Source organism: Pan paniscus, chromosome 11 (assembly GCF_029289425.2).
Source record: "Pan paniscus chromosome 11, NHGRI_mPanPan1-v2.0_pri, whole genome shotgun sequence".
NCBI classification, from domain to species: domain Eukaryota; kingdom Metazoa; phylum Chordata; class Mammalia; order Primates; family Hominidae; genus Pan; species Pan paniscus.
The window spans coordinates 4,559,904-4,583,234 of record NC_073260.2 but is presented as its reverse complement, the minus strand read 5'-3'; the positions used below and the strand labels follow the sequence as shown (position 1 = coordinate 4,583,234).

Sequence of the window (23,331 nt, the reverse complement as noted above, 5' to 3'; positions counted from 1 at the left end):
ACCATCGCCTTGGAAGGCTCCTTCCTCCCGGTGGCTACAAAGCCTGCGTTCTGAGCCCCAACATTCCAGGACCCCATCCTTATCACATTACCGCCTCCACAGCTGGGTAATAATGGTGTCCCCACCATGGCCTGAAGGTGTGGCAGCCTGGCAGGAAGGAAGGCCGGGGTCCTTGGAGCAGGCTCTGGGCATGCAGCCATCAATAGGCCTGCAGTTTCCAGCTGTGGGAGGCTCCCGGGCCAGCCACACACCCTGGCTCCACCCTGTTTCCACCCTGGGCTCAGGCAGGAATGGTGCATGCAGTGGTCCAGACTTCCTGCCCTATCCTGCTACGCGGACCCATACAAAAGGGCTCAGAGGTGCCCCGGGATGAACACGCTGAGTTGAGGCATTTGCCTCTAATCGCTTTGCTCCACAGTGGCACGACCTCTCCTCCAGGGGCCTTCGCTTCTCCCTCGGTGCAGGGACCATCGGGTACCCCCTGGATTTCATGGGTGCTGGCAGTCACCCTCCACCTAGGGCAGGCACGGCTTCTGCATAATGACGTGTGCCCCCGCCTCTGGAAACCACACCCTCCTCCAGGCCCCTGCCAGAACGCATGTCCTTTCTCTCTGCTCCGGGGAAACGGATGGAGCAATACCGTGCTGGCCATTAATGCAACTCTTTCTTCCCCCAGGGAAAACTCGGAGTCCCAGGGTTACCAGGGTATCCAGGAAGACAAGGTCCAAAGGTAACTTCTGGCCGTGTTAGGTGTCCCGGGACAGGCGGAGGGATGTTCTGCCCGGTCTCCCCACCCTGCATCCGGCCGTGTTAGGTGTCCCGGCACAGGTGGAAGGATGTTCTGCCAATAACTTCCGGCCATGTTACGTGTCCCGGTGCAGGCGTGCGGGTTGTACCGCCAGGCCTCCTCACCTTGCATCCAGCTATGTTAGGTGTCCCGGGACAGGTGGAGGGATGCTCCATCGGCCATCTCCACCCTGCACAGGTTCATCCACTCCCCATCCTTGGGGGCGTGTGTGACACTGTGGCTCTTAGCCTCCACTGTGTTCACTGCCTTCTGCATTAATTTGCCGAGTTGAAAGGAGGCTCTTGGGCAATGAGTCTTCTGCCCCAGTCAGCACAGGCACCTGGGGTCCTTCTGGGGTCCTCCTGGAGTCCCCTGCAGTCTTCTGCACCTGTTGCTTGGCTGGTGGCCCTTTTCCCCTGGGTTGTCCATACCCAGAATCCGTGGGATGGTCGCCTCTCAACTCCACCTCACTGGCGATTTGAAGGCTATTTGCTCATAATGGAGTATAAAAGAAAAAGGAAATCTTTCTTATGTGAAATCATGTTCAGGTTTAAGTGAAACAGCTCCTTGAGGCTTTGGAAATCATTGAAAATGTTATTTTTTTTTCAAATCTCACATTTTATTATTCATGGTTCTTCCTTAAAGAATAACCAGCTGCCTGCACTGGAGACATAATTAACAGCCGAAGCGGGTCCCGTCTTTCTCAGATCTGCCTCTGCCCGAGGCATCTCCTTTTAGCCTCAGCACCTTTTCGGTCTCACTGGAGCAGTCTTGTTAACAGGAGGACGGGTGTGGTGGGCTGGGGCTGCCCTCCAGGTATTTCCATTCTCATTAAGGAAATGCTCCTATCCGTCCTTCCTGTGGAATGCGAAGCCCCCTGCTCCGTGTGTGTAGATGCACACCCCATATGCAGGAGAGGTAGCTTGCTGTGAAACAGGAATTTCATTTAGGATCTAACAGTGGCTCGTTGAACGTGGGTGTGATGTAGCTGCTGACCGCAGCATCGTCACTGAATGTGGTCAAGGGGCTGATGGGCATTTTTCCTCTCTTAATATACATCCCTCTGGGGATGGAAAGAAGAGAAGTTTGGGAAAGATGGGTGGTATAAATCAAGTCCAGGCAACTTTTTGGAAAGTTGTGTCCTGGGCAGAGACTAGAAGTAGCCATCAGCACAGTGACCCGGTTTCTGAGCTGAGCTCTGTGTCACCTGCACTGAGGTTTCCTGGGTCCTGCCCCCTGCCTAGATTGGCAGGTGGGCGTATGAGTGGCTTGGCTGAACTCAGTCACCTGTGAGAAATACAAGGTTTGGACATGTGTGAGCTCTTCATGGATACAAGTGTGCATTCAGGACAGGATTTTAAGCCAGACAAATAGAGACCTGCCAAAGACAGTGGCCAGCGCCAACCCTGTGGGCAGCTGAGCGACCTCACTGCGGTGCTGCTTCCTGCGTGGGTGTTTGGATATTCACCAGGTCAGAGTCCCTAAATCCATCTCTGGTCTGTGTGCACCTTGCAGACTTCTAGAATTAAAGAGCTGGTAGGTGCTACAGTCAGTGCATAAATTTGCATTCATTCCCAACTCTGCAAGCTGCTGTGCTTTATTTAAAGGGATTGTGGGACGCCAACACAACGTGCACGAGGCACAGAAAATACAATGTCACAGTGCAATGTTCATGTCTCACCTCAGTTCAGCTCAGCAGTGTGTGTTCCTTTCTCCCAAACACCAGCCACCCGCCTATGGACATGGACGCGTGGGGGATGGTGGCAGGGGAGGGAGCATGATGAAACTCCATTTGGCTTTCTAGAGCTGAAGCCTGTGAAATGCTTAGGAAATACTTATTGAGTAGAGAGGATGGATAAAGAGATAGGTGGGTGGGTGAGTGGAGGGGTGTGGATAGGTAGGCAAATGGATGAATGGGTAGGTGTGTGGGTGTGTAGGCAGATGGATAGACAGATAGGTGGGTTGGTGGGAAGACAGGTGGATGAATGGATGGGTGGGCAGGTGGGGTAGATACGTAGATGGATGGATGAGTGGGCAGGTAAATAGACAGGTGGATGAATGGAGGGGTGGGTTTATAGGTAGGCAAATCGATGAATGGGTAGGTGGGTAGGTAGACACATGGATAGACACATAGGTGGGCTGCTTGGCAGAGAGGTGGATGAATGGATGGGCGGGCAGGTAAGTAGACAGGTGGATGAATGGAGGGGTAGGTGGATAGGTAGGCAAATGGATGAATGGTTAGGTGGGTAGGTAGGCAGGTAGATGTATACATAGGTAGGCCAGTGGGTGGATAGGTGGGTGAATGGATGGGTGGGCAGGTGGGTAGACAGTTGGGTGAATGGAGGGGTGGGTGGATAGGTAGGCAGATGGAATGAATGGGTAGGTGGGTGGGTGGGTAGGTAGACAGATAGATGGATAGACAGATAGATGGATAGACAGATAGATGGATAGACAGATAGATGGATAGACAGATAGATGGATAGACAGATAGGTGGGCCAGTGGGTAAACAGGTGGATGAATGGGTAGGTGGGCAGATGGGTAAACAGGTGGATGGATGGGTGGGCAGATGAGTAGACAGGTGGATGGTGGATGGGTGGGTAGACAGGTGGATGAATGGAGGCATGGGAGGATAGGTAGACAGGCAGATGAATGGGTGGGTGGGTGGGTAGACAGGCAGAAAGATGAATGGGTGGGTGGGTGGGTAGACAGGTAGATGGATGAATGGGCAGGTGGGTAGACAGGCAGATGAGTGGGTGGGTGGGTAGACAGGTAGATGGATGAGTGGGTGGGTGGGTAGACAGGCAGATGGATGAATGGGTGGGTGGGTGGGTAGACAGGTAGATGGATGAATGGGCAGGTGGGTAGACAGGCGGATGAGTGGGTGGGTGGGTAGACAGGTAGATGGATGAGTAGGTGGATAGGTGAGAAGGTAGGTAGACAGGTAGGTGGGTGGTTGGGTGGGTGGGCAGGTGGAGTCTGGAGCAGAGGCTGTGCACTGGCATGCAGGCGGTCCCCCAGGCGGCCCATGCAGCATGACTCATTCCTGGCCCAGCTCTGATGCCTCCTCCTTAAACTCTCTTTCAGGGCTCTATTGGATTCCCTGGATTTCCTGGTGCCAATGGAGAGAAGGGCGGCAGGGTAAGGATAGCCTGGCCCCTGGGCAGGCAGCTTGTTCGGCTGCCTCGGTGCCTAGCAAGTTGGTTCTCCAGCCGACGGCCTGTTTATTTCTCACTCTCTTGCTTCTGAAACTGCTCTCCTGAATGGCTGGCCTTAAGCTCTTGAACTTCAGCACCACGTGTTGGTGACACTCTCCAGACGCTGGGCTGGGCAGGTATGTGATAGGAAGGGGCAGAGGCAGGAAGGAAGTGTGCTGAGAAAATGGAGCTTTCTAATTAGCACCACAATCCAGAAGGCTCTTTCAGGTCATTCTGAAAATCAGATTCTTCTCCTCTATCCAAGTGGACTTTTCCTGCAAGCTAATTTTAAAAGGAAGGGAAAAAGGAGATTGTTTTTTCCCTTCAAAAATGTCCTGCTACTTAACCGTCGTCCAAATTTAAAGTCATTGAAATTAACATTAGCTTGAACAGGATTAGCAAGCTGCCATTGTCATAAACACCCACCAGGTTGCAGTGTGGTTCGAGTCCCCTTTGTCCTCACCCTCAACGAAGGAACTGGGGGCCGGGCTGAGGGAGCCGTGTTCTCCCCGGACCTTCTGGAGCCCCCGCTGGCCCAAGCCTCCCTGCAGGAGCGCTCCTGGATGCTTGTTAGTGAAATCACAGTGCCTGAGCATTGCCACTTGGGAAAACAGGAGAGAGATGGTCCTCAGGCCTTGGACTCTGAGCTGGCCTTGTCCACGGGGCATATGGCGGGGACAGAGAAAGGCCAGTCTGTGGTGTACATGCAGGACAGCATCTGCAGAGCAGGCCTGGGGGACATGCTCCCCGAAAGATGGCAGAGCTCACACCTGCCTTGTAGCCCCAGCCATGATCCTGCAGCCCTGCCCAGCACATCCTCCTATGCCCCATCCTGCTGTCCCAGGGCAGACAGAGCTACAGGGTTGCAGCTCCCTCTTGGGCCTGTCCCTCCTGGCCAAAACCTTATGAGCAAACAAATGTGTTCTGCCAGATTCACAAAATAGGAAAAAGAAGTCTGTCTTGAGTGTAAGTTGGCAGCACAGACCCAAGGAGACTATTATCTCCATCTCCACCCCTCTCTGTCTCTGTCCTTTTACCCATCCATCCATCCACCCACCCATCCATCCACCCACCCATCCATCCATCCATCCACCCACCCACCAACCCATCCACCCATCCATCCATGCATCCATCCACCCACCCACCCACCCAGCCACCCAGCCATCCAGCCACCCACCCATCCATCCATCCACCCACTCACCCATCCATCCAGCCACCCACCCACCCAGCCACCCACCCATCCATTCATCCATCCACCTACCCACCCACCCATCCATTCATCCATCCACCCACCCATCCATCCATCCATCCACCCATCCATCAACCCATCCACCCATCCATCCATGCATCCATCCATCCACCCACCCACCCATCCATCCAGCCACCCACCCAGCCACCCACCCACCCACCCACCCATCCATTCATCCATCCATCCACCCACCCACCCATCCATCCATCCATCTATCCATCCACCCATCCATCCATCCATCCATCCATCCATCCATCCATCTTCTATTATCTGTCTATCTCTGTCAGTATCTATCCAACCCATCCACCTCTCCATCTGTCTCTATCCAGCTGTCATTCTTCCTCTGGAGAAGCCCTGAGTAGTGCCTTTGGGAATACACTGTCTTCTGAAATACTCTTAGGTGCCACTGTGAGAAACATGGGGAATGTGAGGTACCCCGGTGGGCTGCTCCTGTGCTGGGGGACCTTTCACACTGCACTGCAGTGAGAGTGTCTGGGAGAGGATATGGCCTTCTGCAGCTGGTCATGGGCTGTGACCGCAAGCCCTTTCCATGGAGGACCGTGTGGGACCAGGGACCTCGTGGAGCACCTGGAGCCCTTGCTCACTCCCATGCTCCTGACTGGGGCTCTGCCCCTCATGCGTCTCAGCCTCCCCACCCGCGAGCCGAGGAGCTTAGATGGATGCTCCAGATGTCCAGGGCATCAGCACTGTGGGTCACGGGACACAACACAAACCTGACTCAAGCCCAGACCTGCCAGGCACCATGCGCCCCAGTCACACATAGGAGCTACTCACAGCCTTTCTGCAGCCTCTGGGTGTCTGGCCCTGCCCAGGGACATTTCGTTCACTGCTGCACCTGGCTGGTGGCACAACCCACAACACAGACCTCAGGCCAAAAGGGCGAGGCCGTGTGCTTCCCCTTGAGCCGCGATGGTGGTGGTTCATCTGTGTGAGATGGAGCCCTGGCCTCCTTCATCTTTGCCATCACAGCCCTTCAGAGCCTCCCGTTCAGGACACTGAGCACAGCCTTTGCCCGCATGAGCCTTCGGTGGCATCGTCACTGCAGAATGAAGCCTGCAGCACTGCCTGGCTTTCTGGACAGGGTTGATGCTTTGTACCAAGTTTGGGGAATGACGGAGAGTGTGGGTGCCCTCTGATCTAGTAGGTTGGGCTTCCCGAATGTCCACAGGAAGCTGAGGGCTGGGCTGTCCTTGCAAAGGGACCCTTCCTCTTTTGTTGACTGCAGAAGCCTCACTTAGGTTACCCAGAAGCCTCTGGGCGCTGGCTTGCCTTCTGCGCCTTGGTGAACAGATGCTGCCTCCCAGGTTTCGCCCTTGGCCGCCCTTCTTTTGCCTTGGGCTTTGGACTTGGTAGTCTTGGGCGCAGTCCATTCACTTAAACAGCACGTGCATCGCGAGTCCTTTCTCAGTGCTGGGTGCTCTGCCAGGCTCTGAGGACTCTGGTGGTCAAAGCAGACATCCCTCTGGCATCCAGAGCGGAACACCACCTGGTAAGCAGCACTCAGAGGAGTGGTGGCTGTGATGATGAAGGACAAGGGTGAGTCAGGGAAAGGTCATAGGCACCAGGGTCTGACCCAGAAGGTCCAGGGAGGCCTCCTGGAGCAGTGACATTTTTGCTGAGCCCTGAAGGAGGGACAGAAGTGGATAGGTGAGGTATGGAAAGCAGGCAGAGCTGTGGGGTCAGGAGGTGGGGAGCCGGGGGCCGGCACAGGGCCGAGCCCGGCAAGGGAGACGTGGGAGTGGGCTGTGGGCTGCAGAGCCTGCCGGGGCAGCCAGCTGCTTTGGGGGAAGCTCTTTATCCCGAGGCACTGGGACCTACGGAAGGTTTTAGCCAGGGGGAATGGCACTGAAGGTTGTTTGAAACAGCTCTGGTCCCAGTGTGGGGCAGGAATGGGAAGGGGACCATTCCAAGGGTTGAAGGGAAAGCCAGTGGGATGTCTGTGCTCATCCAGAGAGGTCTTTTATTTATTTATTTAGAGACAGAGTCTCGCTCTGTCACCCAGGCTGGAATGCAGTGGTGCGATCTCAGCTCACTGCAACCTCCACCTCCGAGGCTCAAGCAATTCTCCTGCCTCAGCCTCCTAAGTAGCTGAGATTATAGATCGCCTGGCTAATTTTTTGTATTTTTAGTAGAGACAAGATTTCGTCATGTTGACCGGGCCAGTTTTGAACTCCTGACCTCAAGTGATCTGCCCGCCTCAGCCTCCCAAAGTGCTGGGATTACAGGCATGAACCACCATGCCCGGCCCAGAGAGGTCTTTTAGAAGATCTTAGATATTCTGGCCAGATGGATGCTTCTAGGTGCTAGGATGCCAGGCCTGAGTGTCCGCATGCATGCGTGCATGTGTGTGTGTGCATGTGTGTGTACATATGTGTGTGTACGTATGTGTGTGCATGCATGTGTGTGTGTGTGCGTGCGCACGTTTATGTGTATGTGTGTCTGCCTTCCACATGAGGGCTGCCTGCTGTCTGTCTGCCTGGTCCTACCTTCTGCAGAGCTAGCATTGGTTCTGTGGACCTTGACTATGGGCCAGATGTGGAAATGGCAGGAACATAAGCTGCTATGTCAAGCCAGCTGAAGCCAAAGGAAGAGGAGTGGGTGTGAGCAAAGTGTTGCTTTGCCCCTCGGGCCTCGGGCCAAGGAGGGATCCCAGGAGCTCCTTCCTGGGAAGGGGGAAGACCCGCTCTTCAGATGCACCTGCCCGAAAGTGGAAGTCCTCTCCTAGCTGTGTTTGACTTCCCCAGTAGAAGGTCCCCTCTCAAGCTGTGTTTGGCTTCCCAGCACGGCCATTGCTGGGACGGTCCACTCCTTCCTAAGGGCGAGAAGACAGGTGCCCACAAGCAATTTGCCAGGGAGAAGGAAGGCTAAGGAGACTAGGGGGGGACATTCTGTTCCACAGCTCCAGTCACAGGGACTCGAGATTCTTTGGCTTGAGTTAGTTTATAAAGAAAACAGATGAGCAAGATGCCTGCTGGGAGCCCCAGATGGCGTTGCGGTCGAGCCGGTATTTTGCTAACTGCCAGGGCCCCAGCGCCTGTGCCTCGGGCACAGTCAGTTTGGGTTGCAGTCATTTTTGTTGCAGGATTAAATCTGTGGTCCAGGTCATAGTGGGACTGTTTTAGAGTGGAGGGTTTTCATTCTAGGGAAGGATGGGAATGAGTAAATCTGGCAGCCCGGGCTCATTCGCACCTAAATGCCAGGAGTCATCAGGTTGGCCGTGGGCATCCTCGCCTGTAGAACGCCTATCACTGGAAGAAAGCAGATGTTTCGTTAATTTTCATATGCAAATATTTATTTGAAGCCAGAGGATATCACCATAGTAATTGAAGAACTGGAACTGGAGCGCATTGTTAAAAAGCTACATAATTAACTCATCATCATAAATGGTTTTAATAAATGCATTTCAAAGTGGGAGACCCTAGGAAGCAGTTTTGACTCTGGCAGCAAATGAATGAAAGATGATGAGCGGAAACTTATCAGGTGGCCTCCAGCCATACAGATCCACCTTGGGCGGAGCATCAGAAACCAGTCAAGTTCAGCCAGGCACAGTGGCTCACGCCTGTAATCCCAGCACTTTGGAAGGCTGAGGCGGGTGAATCACGAGGTCAAGAGATCGAGACCATCCTTGCCAACATGGTGAAACCCCGTCTCTACTAAAATTAGCTGGGCGTGGTGGCACACACTGTAGTCTGTCCCAGCAACTCAGGAGGCTGAGGCAGGAGAATCGCTTGAACCTGGGAGGCGGAGGTTGCAGTCAGCCAAGATCACACCATTGCATTCATTCCAGCCTGGCGGCAGAGCAAGACTCTGTCTAAAAGAAAAAAAAAAGAAACAAAAAAGAAACCAGTCAAGTTCAGGAAGCTGAGTTGGGACACGGTGGGGGATGTAGGGGCCCCTGCGTGTTCAGCCCGTGGCTTCCGTGTAATGTAGCTTAACTACATTTTCCAGCTCTGACATCTTTGCACTGCATTTGTTTTCTGTGGTTTGGAAAATGCAAAACAACAACAGAAAAAAGAATATAAATTCTATTAGAGGAGAAGCCGATGACTCTTGGATATATGATTTATATATTAAATTGCAAGTTTGCGCGTCTGCAGAGCCTGTTGAAAATTTAATGGCTAATATTCTTAACTGTAGCAAAAGTAAATTATGTATGAAAGGGGTTGACTTTCTTCTCTTTTCTTGCAATAATGATTTCCCTCCCTGCTGAGGACAGAGAGAGAAAGAGAGATGAGGAGGAGGGGAAGGAGGGAGGAAGGAGGAGGAGGGATGTAGCGGTGCTCTGAGGAAAGAAACCAGATAATAGTATAAACATCCATGAGACTGCAGGAGGAAAATTGGATTTCAGCAGGACTTGTGCAGGAGTACAAAGCTGTGTGTGTCGGGTGTGCGGTGAGCTTCTCGCCCTGATAAATCTCCTATTAAAACACGGAAAAGGTGGGTGGCGGGGAGGCCCAGGTTCCTCCTATCCTGCTCTGAATTCACAGTCTCTCAATAACCCGGGAGACAGCTGCCACCTGAGCAGGGCCGGGCATTTAGAGAGTAACTGACCAGCCCCTTCTCTGATTCTAGGGGACCCCTGGAAAGCCAGGACCGCGGGGGCAGCGAGGCCCAACGGTAACCACCCTTTCAGCTTGTGGGCATGTTTGGGAAACGGGAGCATGGTTTAGAGAGCACGTGCCGGGGGCTGGGGGAAGGCGGCGTCTGTGAGTCGGGACTTGAGCTGACCTTCCTTCTCTCCCATCTGTCCAGGGTCCGAGGGGTGAAAGAGGCCCCCGGGGCATCACTGGGAAGCCTGGCCCCAAGGTACGTTTTTGGCCTCCTGGGCGGTGGGTGGTGTGAACCCAAGTTGCAAGGCTACAGAGACGTGGAGCATCTGAGGGTGTCTGTGACCTTTTTTATATATAAAAAAAAAAGGCAGGACATTTTCTTAGGTGTGTTTAAGAAGCTTGTCCCCTCCAGCAGCCTCTGGATGCCTCAGATCAGATGTAATTAAGTGGCTGAGAACGATGGTCATGAGAAGTGGCCCCAGCAGAGCAGGGACAGGGCCTCGCCCCAACACCTGGGACCCCAAAGACGGCAGCAGGGGGCCAGGCCCACCGCAGACTCACCGCCCTGGTCGGGAGGCCCCATTTCCTCTCTTGAAAGGGGTTTGAGAGCTGCAGAGGCCTCTACCAGAACCTACAGAAAGTGCTTTCTGGCAGGGGAAGGCCCAGGCCGGCCTCATGCACATTCTTCTCACCGAGGGGCATTGAAGCCACTCCTTGGGTGGAGAATCTGGACACAGACCCAGCAGGCAGGCTACTCCTACCCGTCCAGGATGCCACTCCAGAGCGGGTTCCTGCTGGGATGAGTCTTCCAAGGGCTGAGGGGCCGAGCTGGCCCGTCCCTCGGCTGACCGGAATGCACCCACAGGCCACCCCGAACTCCTCCAGGACAAGCTCTGGGGCACTTCTCGTGTGCCCCGTGACCTGACCTGAGGCTCACCTATGAGAACTCAGAGCAGCAGCTGTCACGTGGGGGTGGCCCTAGAGCGGGTCCCTGCGTTCTGCCTTTGCATGACTTTTCCAGGTGCTCGAGGCTGGGGCACAGCCTTTGTCCCACTCAGGAGACTGTTCTGGAAATGTCCAGCCTTGTAGACACTGGGCTGTCAGCTGCATGCAGAGGCAGGGGGACAGGCAGGCTTTGATAGCCACAGATCAGCGCCAATGCCTTCTGCCCCTTACTGAGGGTCAGGGCCACCTTCAGGGGTGCACACAGGCAATATTTGACGCAGACATTTTGATGACGTTGTGGGCCAGAGTCTTTTCATCCAAATAATAACAATCATAAGCTTTTCCCCCCTCTCCTTCCCTCTCAAGGGCAACTCCGGGGGTGACGGCCCAGCTGGCCCTCCTGGTGAACGGGTAAGCAGCTGGAGCCTTCGGGGGTGTCTCCAAGGGCAGAGCCTGCCTCGAATGCCCCCTGTACTTTGTCCTGGGGTGGGCTGGGGCCAGGGAGGCATGCCTCAGACCCTGCTGAAGGGTAGGGTTTTCCTAAGATCCCAAGGGTGGGTCACGCCCCGGGAGTGAACTCTTCCGTAGGTCAGGGGCCTCGACCGCAGCCCTGGTCTTGGGGTTTGGGAGTGGCCGAGATGACAGGAAATGGGTCCTGGGCCCCATCCTGCCCCCGAGGGTGAGGCAGGGTGAGGGAGGGGCTGGAATAATGAAGGAAAGGCCATGGGGGTGGGAAGAAATGACACCTGCGTTCAGAGAGCCACCGGCACAGGCACGTCAGCGGCAGGAGCTGCTCGGAAGAGACCTCTTGTCCTCAAACTGGCCTTTCTCTGTTCCCAGGGACCCAATGGACCCCAAGGACCCACAGGATTTCCTGGACCAAAGGGGCCCCCTGTAAGTAATGGCTTCCTTGCTGGGCCAGCACTGCCTGTCCCCTCCAAAACCCGCCTGTTTTCTCTGAGGTCTGCTCGGAGCTCCTCACAGTGGCCGGTGGGTGGAGGGAGGCCCGAGGTGAAATTCTGGCTGGTCAGATGAGGGGGAGACCCCCCCCACCGCCAAGGCTGCTGTGGGGCAGTCTGTGGCTGTGTCCCACTGCCGGGCCCGCTGGCACTGGAGAGGGCTGCACGCTGGGGTCCTCTCTCCTTGAGACTGAAGTGATTTTCTCTCTGAGTTCTGTGTTAGTGCCCTGGGGCCGCCATCACAAATGACCAGGAACTGGTTGTGGCTTAGAACTGGGTGTGGCTCTTCTCTCACAGCCCTGGGGGCCAGAAGTTGGAGAGCAAAGTGTGGTCAGTCAGAGCTGGCACCTTCTGGAAGCTCTAGGGGAGATGGGGTACCAGGCCTCTCCCGGGGGCTGGTAGCTGCTGCCAGTCCTTGGCACCCAGTGGCCTGTGCACACTTACCCTGGCCACTGCCCCCATCTTCACGTGGACTTCTGTCTGTGTCTCTCTGTCTTCTAATCTCTTTCTTTTTTTTGTTTTTTGAGACAGAGTCTCGCTCTGTCGCCCAGGCTGGAGTGCAGTGGCTCGATCTCGGCTCACTGCAACCTCTGCCTCCTGGGTTCAAGCCATTCTCCTGCCTCAGCCTCCCGAGTAGCTGGGATTACAGGCATGCGCTGCCACACCCAGCTAATTTTTGTATTTTTAGTAGAGATGGGGTTTCACCGTGTTGGCCAGGATGGTCTCAAACTCCTGACCTCAGGTGATCCACCTGCCTCGGCCTCCCAAAGTACTGGGATTACAGCCACCGTGCCCGGAGCCACCACGCCCGGCCATCTCTTTCATTTTATAAGGACACCAGTCACTGGGCTGGGCCCACACCCATCTAGGTTGGCTTCATCCTAATTCAGTTACACTGGCAAAAACCCCATTTCCAAGTGAGGTCACAGGCACAGGTTCTGGGGGTCAGAGCTTCCACGTGTCCTTTTTGGGGACACACTTCGCCTTATGGCAGGTGTGATGTATCTCCTCCAGTATCGACAACCATCTAGCAGTGGGATTATGACCCGGCAGGCATGGCGGGGCTGGTGGGAGGAGGTTGGACTTTGCAACTGGACAGACTTGGGTCCTGGCGCCGGCTGTGCCACCTGCTGGCTGGACCTCGGGATACCAACTGGCCTCTTATGCCTCGGTTTCTCCCTTGGTAGATGAGGGTGACAACAGCACGTCCCATGGGGCAGTTGTGAGGATTTTGTACGAGGATAGGCAGGAGCCAAGGACAGCTTTAGATTTGTTGTCACTGTCCCCATGCCTGCCAGGTGATTGCTCTTCTCAGAGGATGTGCAGGGGCAGGAGCCATGGAAATAACGGTCACTCCACGTGGCATTAAATCTCAAAGGTGGTTGCTTCTCAGACACGAATGAACCTCCTTTCCTTTGGTTTTTTCTTCAGGGCCCTCCAGGCAAGGATGGACTCCCAGGACACCCTGGACAGAGAGGCGAGACTGTGAGTATCGTGGGTGCTGGGGGACGTGGCTGGCTGGCTCTCTGACCACCCTGCACGTGGGCACAGCCCTCGCTGCCCAGCGCCATCTAGGACCCTCCTGGCCTGGGAGAGACAGGTTGGCCTCAGAAAGGCTCCCAAGGGCCGGGCCGGCTTCCGCTGACTCAGAGCCAGGCTGTGAGGCAGGGCCAGGGCAGAGCAGTCATGCAGGCCGGCAGCGCCTTATGGCGTCTGTGGGCAGAAGGCAGGTGTTGGCTTTGGGCTGGTTTTGGAAACTTTGGTGAGAGGCCACATTTAAAGACACACACAGATTATCCTGGGCCGACTGAAGCCTCATGCATCCAGCCTTATTTTCCCTCTAGAATAATGCTGAGTGCTACCCAGCTTGAGGGATACGTCTTTTAATTGGGAAAGTGCTGGGAAAGGGTCTACATGTTACTCAGCGTCATTCAGTCATTCGATGCTGCAGTACTTCAAGAGGGCGGCTGTGGGCCATGCACCAACCCCACTCACGTTCACCCAGGCCCTTCCAGCTCCAATCCAGGGGGTCTGGAGGATGCCTGCAATGTCCCCTTTTACACTAAAGAAAACAAGCGCCAGTCAGGTGGAAGTGGCCTCTAACTAGTCACTCTGCTGGGCACATGGTCTTTGTAGTCAGAGACTCCCCTTTGACCTTGCCCTTCACTTTAGAAATGCATATCACAGGCTACTTCATCTAGACCAGAAAGGACTCCAATGTTTTCAGTTGGGAGAAAAAGCCCTCATCAGAAATGGGATCATTTTCCTGGCCCCATCAGCCCTTCGAAATTTGGCCCAGCTCCCTAAAAGTGTGTTTCAGGAAAGGGTGCAGGCACGCCTGTAACCTGGCCCACACCTACAAGCTTGGGGCTCCAGGCTCTGAATATCTGGGGACGTGCAGTGTCGGGTGACTTCCTCGTCACCACGCTGTGTTCCTTCTCCGAGTGCCCACCTACTCTGTCCAGCTTAAAGGATGAATTGCACAGATGCAAACATTTCCCACAGAGGAGAGTGAGGGGCATGCCAGGGTCACTGCAAGGGTGTCTGCAGCCAGGTTTCTAGGGGTCAAGGTCTCTACAGGACTCTCCCAGCAAAAGCAGGTCCCCTCGTGGAATGGGTCTGTGAGTGCCCTGTTGAATATATTCTCCATGCCTGCTTTGAAAAAATCCCCTTTGTCTCTCTTTGGTTCATTGTGATGAAACCTCTTTTAATTATACCTTCACTGGTGTTCTGCACGGCGCATGCTGCCTGATAAATGGAGATTGCTTTGCTCTTTTGTTTGTAGAGAAAAATTAAAACATTTCTTCTGAGCTTTGCATATTTTTCTCTAATGCCTTTTCAAGGAGACAAGATAGAAGGTTTTACATATTATGTGCTTTTCTCCCTCTGACTTATTCTGGACGGAGGCTGGTAAAAGAATTAAGCTGCTTGTCTCTGCTCAGAAAGTTGCACATGTACTTCCGGCTGCCTTCTGCCACCCCGGCCACCTCTCTAGACACAGGGCGTGGAGTGATGCCTGTGTCTCTGAGACCCACTTGGGACATAGCATCTCCTCCATGGGCTAGTCCAGACAAGCCTTCCAGAAAGAGCTTCTCTGCAGTGTTGATTTCCTTCTTTTTTAAAAATATGAAACACAAACGGTCATTATTTCTCCTAAATGTGAGCCAGAAACTTATTTCTCAGCAAAGGGCTGAGGTCATATTCCGTCCTCAACAGCCAGGGTGGCCGAGGGCCCTGGGGAGGCCTTTTTTGTTTCGTGTTAACTTTGACATTAGCAAAACTTAACCAAGGCTCCGATCTCCCTTCAGGCTCTTGAGCTCTTCTCCCCGGGTCCACTGAGCAGGGCATGCCCTTGACACCCATCCACCGTTCCTTACTTCTGACCCCATAAGTGCAATGAACATTAGAAACGATCATTCTAGCCCACAACTGAGCTGGGCTTAAAGAGGCGAGCCCTCCTAGAGTTTGCAAAGAAGCTGAGTCTGGGCTGGGCACAGTGGCTCACGCCTGCAATCCCAACACTTTGGGAGGCCGAGATGGGCGGATCACCTGAGGTCGGGAGTTTGAGACCAGCCCGGCCAACATGGTGAAACCCCGTCTCTACTAAAAATACAAAAATTAGCCAGGCATGGTGGCAGGCACCTGTAATCCCAGCTACTCAGGAGGCTGAGGCGGGAGAATCGCTTGAATCCGGGAGGTGGAGGCTGCCGTGAGCCGAGATCGTGCCATTGCACTCCAGCCTGGGCAGCAAGAGTGAAACTCTGTCTCAAAAAAAAAAAAGAAGCTAGTCTGCTGTGGGTTCATGTGGCCCCGTGGCTTGGTGTGAGGTTTTGCCTCTGACTGCTGGACAGTGAGTCAGTGAGCCCAGGCCTGGGGCCGCTCACCCTCCAGCCCTAGCTTGGCCTCAGGGCCAGCCACCTTCTCCTCCAGCGTCTAGAGTTTGCCTCGAGGCCTCCGGGTAGAAGGTGTGCATGTCTCCACCAGTGTCATGTGGCACCTGCAGATGGCTTCTCGCTGGCACCTGTCATGCTCTGCAGACGTGCCTGGAAATGAAGCTTATGTTGCCTTAAGGTCATCTTTCTCCTTTGAGGGAGAGTACAGAAGTCATGGCGACACCCACAGCCAAGCCAGGATCGTTATCTACGCGTGAGCATGCAGAGCGGGCGTGAGATATTCCCGCTGAATCAAGCTAAAAATAACGCATCCAAGCTGCCGAGTTATGAAAGCAGCTGGCCCTCGCTCTTGCCTGTTTTAAATACATGCTGAGGAGCACGCGGGCAGAGTCACCCGTCGTGCATCAGAGGCGTTCACGCCAAAGCAGGTCAGTCGTCACAGAGCCACTGCTGAGAAACAGCCAGAGGTAGTCGCAGGTCCAGAAAGGGCACCAAGCCAACTCAGAAAAGGAGCGTTTGGTGACATGATAAAGGCGAATCGCGTCGGCCTGAAGATGCAGAGGCAGGAGAGCAGCCAGTGAGATGAGCTTGTGTGGCTTCGTTACCCTCGTGAAATTAGTGCAAACGCACGGTGGCTCACGCCTGTAATCCCCGCACTTTGGGAGGCTGAGGCAGGTGGATCACGAGGTCAGGAGTTCGAGGCCAGCCTGACCAACATGGTGAAATCCTGTCTCTACTAAAAATACAAAAATTTGCCAGGTGTGATGGTGTGTGCCTGTAATCCCAGCTACCCAGGAGGGTGAGGCAGGAGAATCACTTGAACCTGGGAGGCAGAGGTTGCCGTGACCCAAGATCGAGCCACTGCACTCCAGCCTGGGTGACAGAGCGAGACTCTCCATCTGAAAAAAAAAAAAAAATGAAACAAGAGACATGGGCCTCTTACACAAAGTCTGGAACATCTACTCTGGGGGGAAGGGAGGTGGGGGGCAAGCGTCCTGCTGAGAACAATGCAGGGCAGGGTGGCGCAGGCCACTGCAGCTTCGTCAGTGCAGTGGCTCTCTCTTCACAGGGTTTCCAAGGCAAGACTGGCCCTCCAGGCCCCCCCGGCGTGGTCGGCCCTCAGGTAAGCTCCAGCCTTCCCAGATTCCATGGGTCACTCGGTGTCACTTGCCCATAGGGAAGAGGGTCCCAGCCCGGGCATCTGTTCCCTCCATGATTCCGGAGGTGCAGGTACTGCTGAGAGGTTATCTTAGGTCCTGAATGTTGGTCAGCATGAGGCTCGCCCCACGCAGGAGCAAGCAAAGATGTGTTTGCCCTCAACACAAACCCAACACGCAGGGCAAGGAAGGCTGCCCAAGGCTCACAGGGTGGCTGGGGCCAGACCTGGGCCAGCTCAGGAGCTGGGCTCATCCCTGCTGTGGGTGTCTAAGGCAGCCGAGTCCTCCTGCCACTGGTCCCTGTGGGTGTCACAGGCCTGCGATTCTAACCGCAGACCAGTGGCAGATCAGTGTCGGGGGCAGCTTAGAGCCAGGATTGATGGCTTAGAGCTGCAGAACGGGGAGGGGTCACCTTGTGTCCTAGAAAGCGCACACCTCATGTAGCGGTGAGTAAGACGTAGACCTGCTGCAGCCACAGAACTGAAGGGCATGTGGACTCTGCCCCTGGTGTGGCTTTTCTCCCATCCTTGGCCTGTCCTGTGGCTGAATCAGCCTCCCTCAGGGCACGTCCCAGGAAGGCAGGCTTGGCCGTGCCTCCTGAAGGCGCCAGGTGGGGGAAGAGGGCCACGCGGGGCCCAGCAGATGCCAGGCAGTGAGCAGCGTACCGACACCCACCCTCTGGATTTTTGCCGGGAGGAGAAGGCTTGCAAAGGCACTTGGAGGTTTGGTGGGCCTGCAGCAGGCCTTCGCCTCCATGACCAGGGCTGTCCTTAGATTTAGGAAGAGATGCTCACTCCCTTGCAAGTCACTCGAAACGTTTGTGGCTGACACTGATTTTCCCCACAGGGTCCCACGGGAGAAACAGGCCCAATGGGTGAGCGTGGCCACCCTGGGCCCCCTGGACCCCCCGGTGAACAGGGGCTTCCGGGCCTTGCTGGAAAAGAAGGGACGAAGGTGAGTTTCTGGAGCCTTCTGTGTCAGCTCAGGCGTTTCCTCAGGAATCATTTTGGGACTTTGTGTTTTTCTTGCCCTTTTCTGATGAATGGGTAATTCGTCAAACAGACGCTTCTCATGCCGGTTCACTCCCCAGACCGCACGTTTTGCTCACTTTTCCTTGATTCACTCCAGGAGTCGCGCTGACCTGCTCAGGGATGGGCTTGAAGGGGGAGTGCAGGGGTCACCACCATCCTCCACCCTCTGCTCTCTCCCCAGCTGCCAGCCCTGCTCCCAGAAATGGATAAAAAGCTCTGGGACTTCATGTGTCCATAACACGTTTAGCAGAAAGTGGTCCTTTTAAAAACCCCTCACCCCAGCCAGGTGCAGTGGCTCACGCCTGTAATCCCAGCACTTTTGGAGGCTGAGGCAGGTGGATCACCTGAGGTCAGGAAGTTGAGACCAGCCTGGCCAACATGATGAAACCCCATCTGTACTAAAAATACAGAAATCAGCTGGGTGTGGTGGTGTGCACCTGTAATCCCACCTACTTGGGAGGCTGAGGCAGGAGAATCACTTGAACCCGGGAGGCGGAGGTTGCAGTGCACCAAGATCATGCCAGTGCACTCCAGCCTGGTTAACACAAATGAAACTCTGTTTTTAAAAACAAAAAACACAAAACACAGTGAAACCCCGTTTCTACTAAAAATACAAAAAAATTAGCTGGGTGTGGTGGCGGGCGCCTGTAGTCCCAGCTACTTGGGAGGCTGAGGCAGCAGAATGGTGTGAACCTGGGGGGCGGAGCTTGCAGTGAGCCGAGATCACGCCACTGCACTCCAGCCTGGGCGATAGAGCGAGACTCCATCTCAAAAAAAAAAAAAAAAAAAAAAAAAAACGCCCTCACCCCAAGAGCCTGAGAAATTATAAAAGTGAAAAGCAAACGTGTTTTTATCCCACCTCTTGGTGCCAGCTCCAACTGCCCCCTTTTCATATCTCCTCCCCTGGGTGCCCCAGGTTCACTGGCCATAACTTGCTGTGTTAGCACAAAAATAGCCCTTCCCTTTCAGCTCTTCAATAAGGAATGCAGCAAAGGCAAGCTCTCCAGCCTGTAGGACCACAGAAGAGTAAACCTGAAAAATAATAAAGTGAAGCAAATGAAGAAATACTGAAAAAAACACACACCCGGGTGTGCATGTAGATATAGGAATAAATACACATGTGTACATGCACACGTGTGTGTATTCTAGACACAAAGAGAGCTCTCCGAGCTTGGAAAGGCGGCCACGGGCATTTGACCTGCTTGTTTGAAAACAGCACTGTGCTCCATGTTGGACCCCAGAGACCATTTTGGAAGATATCAAAGCTTTACTGTACCTCAGGGAAAGTCGAGGCTAAGGGGTGACTTTTTTTCAGAAAATGTGGTTTCAGGCTTGAAGAAGTTCCTTAAGTGATAAGTCCATTTAGGACGATGCTTTTAATGCTATTTTGACCATGGATTTCTTTGTCTGAGCACGGTCTTACAAGGAGCCCCAAATCTGTGGAAAAGATAGACGTGCCCTCAGCTCCCACATGGCCCATCGTAGCCCTTAAGGGCCTTGGGAGGAAGGACCCTGGAACCCTGTGGAGCAGGGGTAGAGTCAGATTTGCACGCAGAGCCCGCCAGATGAGCGTGGCTTCCAGGTGGAGGCTCGGGCTGTGCTCCCACGTGTGGGCTGCTGAGTCCAGTCACGACTCTGAAAAGTGGCCAGGAGAAGCCCAATCCAACCCAAGTCCAGGAGTGTCTGATGAGAGGACCCCGACCCTTGGCCTTGCTCCGGGGCTGGTGAGAGGTCTGTGTCGCTGGCTCCAGGAGAGAAGGCCCCAGCCCTTGGCCTCGCTCTGGGGCTGGTGAGAGGTCTGTGTCGCTGGCTCCAGGAGAGAAGGCCCCAACCCTTGGCTTCGCTCCGGGGCTGGTGAGAGGTCTGTGTCGCTGGCTCCAGGAGAGAAGGCCCCAGCCCTTGGCTTTGCTCTGGGGCTGGTGAGAGGTCTGCGTCACTGGCTCCAGGAAAGCTCATCTCTGACTCTGTTTTCAGGGTGACCCAGGCCCCGCAGGCCTCCCTGGGAAAGATGGCCCTCCAGGATTACGTGGTTTCCCTGGGGACCGAGGGCTTCCTGGTCCAGTGGTGAGTGAGAGGCCAGGCGGGGAATGAAATGGGACAGGTGCAGCCCTGGAGGTCTCTCCCCGCGTGCCCTTGACCAACCTTTTCATGGCTTTGCAGGGAGCTTTTGGACTGAAAGGCAATGAAGGGCCCCCTGGCCCACCAGGCCCTGCGGTGAGTCAAAGCCTTTGTCCCATCCTCTTTCTTGAATCCTACTCTCCAGGTCAGAAGGGGCAGTCCCCGAGAGCCCAGAGCATGCAGCTGCCCCAGACCCCCGAGGAGCCTGGGGAGGATGTGGAGGGGGGAAAATGGCCTTCGGGGAGATGCGGGCGGCGCATCCCAAGCTGGCAGCCAGGATGACGAAGGGTCCCAGGGGCACACCGAGGAAAGGAGAGCGCTGGGCAGCCTGGAGGGCGGGAGGAGCCACTCTGTGTTGCCTGTGGAGCACGCTCCCTGGAGGAGCAAGGAGAAAGCCTACACGCCTATCGTGGGTCTGGGCTGGGCCAGCAGGGGAAGAAACAGACACGGGTCTCCAGGGACTCTGAAGATGCACGCTAAAGCCAGGCTGCCCACGGCGGGGGCCCACTGGGCAGGATGGCCCTCACGATTAGGCCAGGTACCCACCCATCCATATGCCAGCCCCCAGGCAAGGCATCCCCTAGAAAACGCACACCATGGAGGAGCACAGCAGAGAGGGGAGTGGGTGCCCCATGGGCATGGGGGCCCTGGAGGGGAGGGGTTGTCCTGCAGGCATGTGGGCCCTGGAGGAGAGGGGGTGCCCCGTGGGCTCTAGAGGGAAGGGGGTGCCCCATGGACATGTGGGCCCTGGAGGAGAGAGGGTGCCCCGTGGGCAGGCCCTCAAGGGGAGGGGGTGCCAGGCTTCTAGAAGAGGGAGCCCATTGAAGGCAAGTACACCACAGGGCACACTGTCAGACACCAGGGGGAGGAGCACCTGGGAGCTTGGAGTTACAGGAAGACACAGAGCCCCGAATGCTAGACCAGGTAGTCTGTGCTTGCAAAGGACCATAGGGAGCCACTGTGGGCTCTAGAGTGAGCAGGTAAGTGGAGTGATCAGCTGGTGCTTTACAAAGTCACGACCACGCAGTCTGAGAGCCTTTGAAGCAGACTGTTTTCTTGCTCCACCTCAGGGATCTCCAGGGGAGAGAGGTCCAGCTGGAGCCGCTGGGCCCATCGGAATTCCAGGGAGACCTGGGCCCCAGGGACCCCCAGGACCGGCAGGAGAGAAAGGGGCTCCTGTAAGTACTGCCTTGGATTGGGGGAGCCCTTCCCTCAGAGATGCTGGGGTCGTTCCATGTCCGGCCTTGTCCCTCCCCCTGTGATGTCCCCAGGGGTATTTCCTTGGGATTGGGGATGGGGTGGGGTCTGCGGCCCTCTAGGACAGAGCGTGTGTCCCGTGGGAACCTGGTGACCTGCCTGAGGAGCACAGGCGGAGTCCTGGTGCCGGCCACATTCTTTCTGCCATCAGCTGAGCCAGAGGAGTCCTGTGGGATGATGTTGGGCAGGGCTCAGCCTGTCCACGCGTGCATGCTGGTGTTCCCCACATGCGTGGACAGAGGAAGGGGCCGAAGACAGTGCGCTGTGGACTTGGTCTCCGTCCAGCCTCAGTGCCACCTGTGTGGTCGGGCCACAGCTGCCCACTGTGTGAACTGTTCCCTGCTGCTGGCCCAGACCCATGGCTGGGCTCTTCATGGGAAAGGATGTTTGGAACCGGGGAGTCCTGTTTCTTGGTTGGGGGGCAGGTGTAGAGAGCAGATGTCCAGCCAAGAAGGGGCAGGGGATGGGTGGATAACGGAAAGACAAGGCGCCTCCCTCTGTGTCCGGGAAAGCCCACCTGCTGGTAAGACCCGAATTTTGCAGGCTTTGTGAAGCCTCGGGAATGGGGAGGAGCATGTCTTGAGGCCACCCAGATCTTGGTCTCCAAGAAGGAGATGAGTGAGCGCCCTTCTTGCCTAGATGCTTCCTGCTAGCCTGCTTTCGTGAATAACCCACAAAATGCCACTTACTGTCCAGAAGTGGTCCACCCTGACCCGTATGTGGCTTCTGACACACAATTTTGCAGTGTCCCCTACCTCTGCATTCAATCAACTCTGGAGACCAATTTAATCTCAACTTCTCCTTCCCAGTACAGAGGGTCAGAATGAGCTTGAGTTCTCCAGGGGAATTGGCAGATAATCGGTGCAGACCATCTCAAATTGAGTTAGGTCTGAGTGCTGATTGTTAGAAAGCTGTTTTCTTTCTCTTTTTTTGAGATGGAGTCTTGCTGTGTCGCCCAGGCTGGAGTGCAGTGGCGCAATCTCGGCTCACTGTGACCTCCACCTCCTGGGTTCAAGCAATTCTCCTGCCTCAGCCACCCCAGTAGCTGCGATTACAGATGTGTGCTACCACACCCGGCTACTTTTGTACTTTTAGTAGAGACGGGATTTCGCCATGTTGGCCAGGCTGGTCTCGAACTCCTGACCTCAACTGATGTACCCGCCTCAGCCTCCCAAGGTGCTGGGATTACAGGCGTGAGCCACTGCGCCCGGCCAGAAACTGTGATTTTCTTGTACGTTTCACTCTCAGTGGCTCATGGGTGGCAGGAACAGCCTACATTCCCTGGGCAGGAACTTCCCTGGAAACCACATTGGAAACATCTGGGCCATTGAGAATCTGTTCAATACATTATTGGCAATTTTGGTGTCTTCTAATCATTTCCAGTGAGGCACCCAGGACATGGATCCAGCTGGATTCTGTGCCAGAAAACTGAAGCCAACTGGGCAGTCAGTGTATAGAGTGCACACGAAGTCAGCTGGAAATGGCTTGATTCACAGTTTCAAGAGAGTAAATATTTGAGCAGAAACCTTGCAAGAGTTGCTCTATCCAGGCAGAGGCTCGTCATCCTCCCAAAATAGCTCCAGAGGGAAGGAAAGGCCAAGCAAAGGTCGGACGTCTCCGAGAACTCCCGACCTGACCAGGAATGTAGGACAGGAAGCTTCCACAAAAGCCCCACACGTGGTCTTTGCATTCTCTGGCTTAAGTAGGGTAGACATTTCTATGAATAGGAGCTCAGTTTGAGGAGCAGGACATGAATTGTGGAGGGAGGAATGGTAAGACGAAATAGTGATGGATGACTAAATCCCGGCTACATTTAGACCAGAACATTGAATGTACATTCTCTATTCCATGTTTCCCTTCCCAATGTGCACACCCTCCTTCTGTGTATCTGTCGGAAGATAGGGATCCCCGTCTGCAGTGAGAAAATATAGGCTGCTCACAGAGTGATGCGATGGCTGGTCAAACTGAGCAAAGCAAGAACTTAAGAAGGATCATTTGAGATTACCAAGCAGGCAGTTAGGAGGAAAATGAATCAAAGTTACAAGGACAGGAAAAATAGGGTGTGCATATGCATGCAAGCATGTCCTGTGTGTGTACCTGTGCATGCATACTCATGTATGCATGCACATGTCAGTGTGCTTGTTTGTATGTCCTTGTGTGTGCATGCAT

At 54.8% G+C, this 23,331-nt stretch overlaps 1 protein-coding gene across 2 annotated transcripts in view; it reads left to right on the top strand.

The window, feature by feature from the left end:
* COL5A1 (collagen type V alpha 1 chain) overlaps positions 1-23,331 on the top strand; it is a 208,283-nt gene that overhangs the window by 148,354 nt on the left and 36,598 nt on the right. For both annotated transcript variants that reach the window (XM_034929444.4, XM_034929443.4), the window contains exons 31-42: positions 677-730; positions 3,873-3,926; positions 9,825-9,869; positions 10,005-10,058; positions 11,114-11,158; positions 11,588-11,641; positions 13,138-13,191; positions 16,669-16,722; positions 17,603-17,710; positions 19,762-19,851; positions 19,948-20,001; positions 20,976-21,083. In XM_034929444.4, the coding sequence (XP_034785335.2) occupies positions 677-730; positions 3,873-3,926; positions 9,825-9,869; positions 10,005-10,058; positions 11,114-11,158; positions 11,588-11,641; positions 13,138-13,191; positions 16,669-16,722; positions 17,603-17,710; positions 19,762-19,851; positions 19,948-20,001; positions 20,976-21,083 (774 nt within the window). The remainder of the gene's footprint in view (positions 1-676; positions 731-3,872; positions 3,927-9,824; positions 9,870-10,004; positions 10,059-11,113; positions 11,159-11,587; positions 11,642-13,137; positions 13,192-16,668; positions 16,723-17,602; positions 17,711-19,761; positions 19,852-19,947; positions 20,002-20,975; positions 21,084-23,331) is intronic.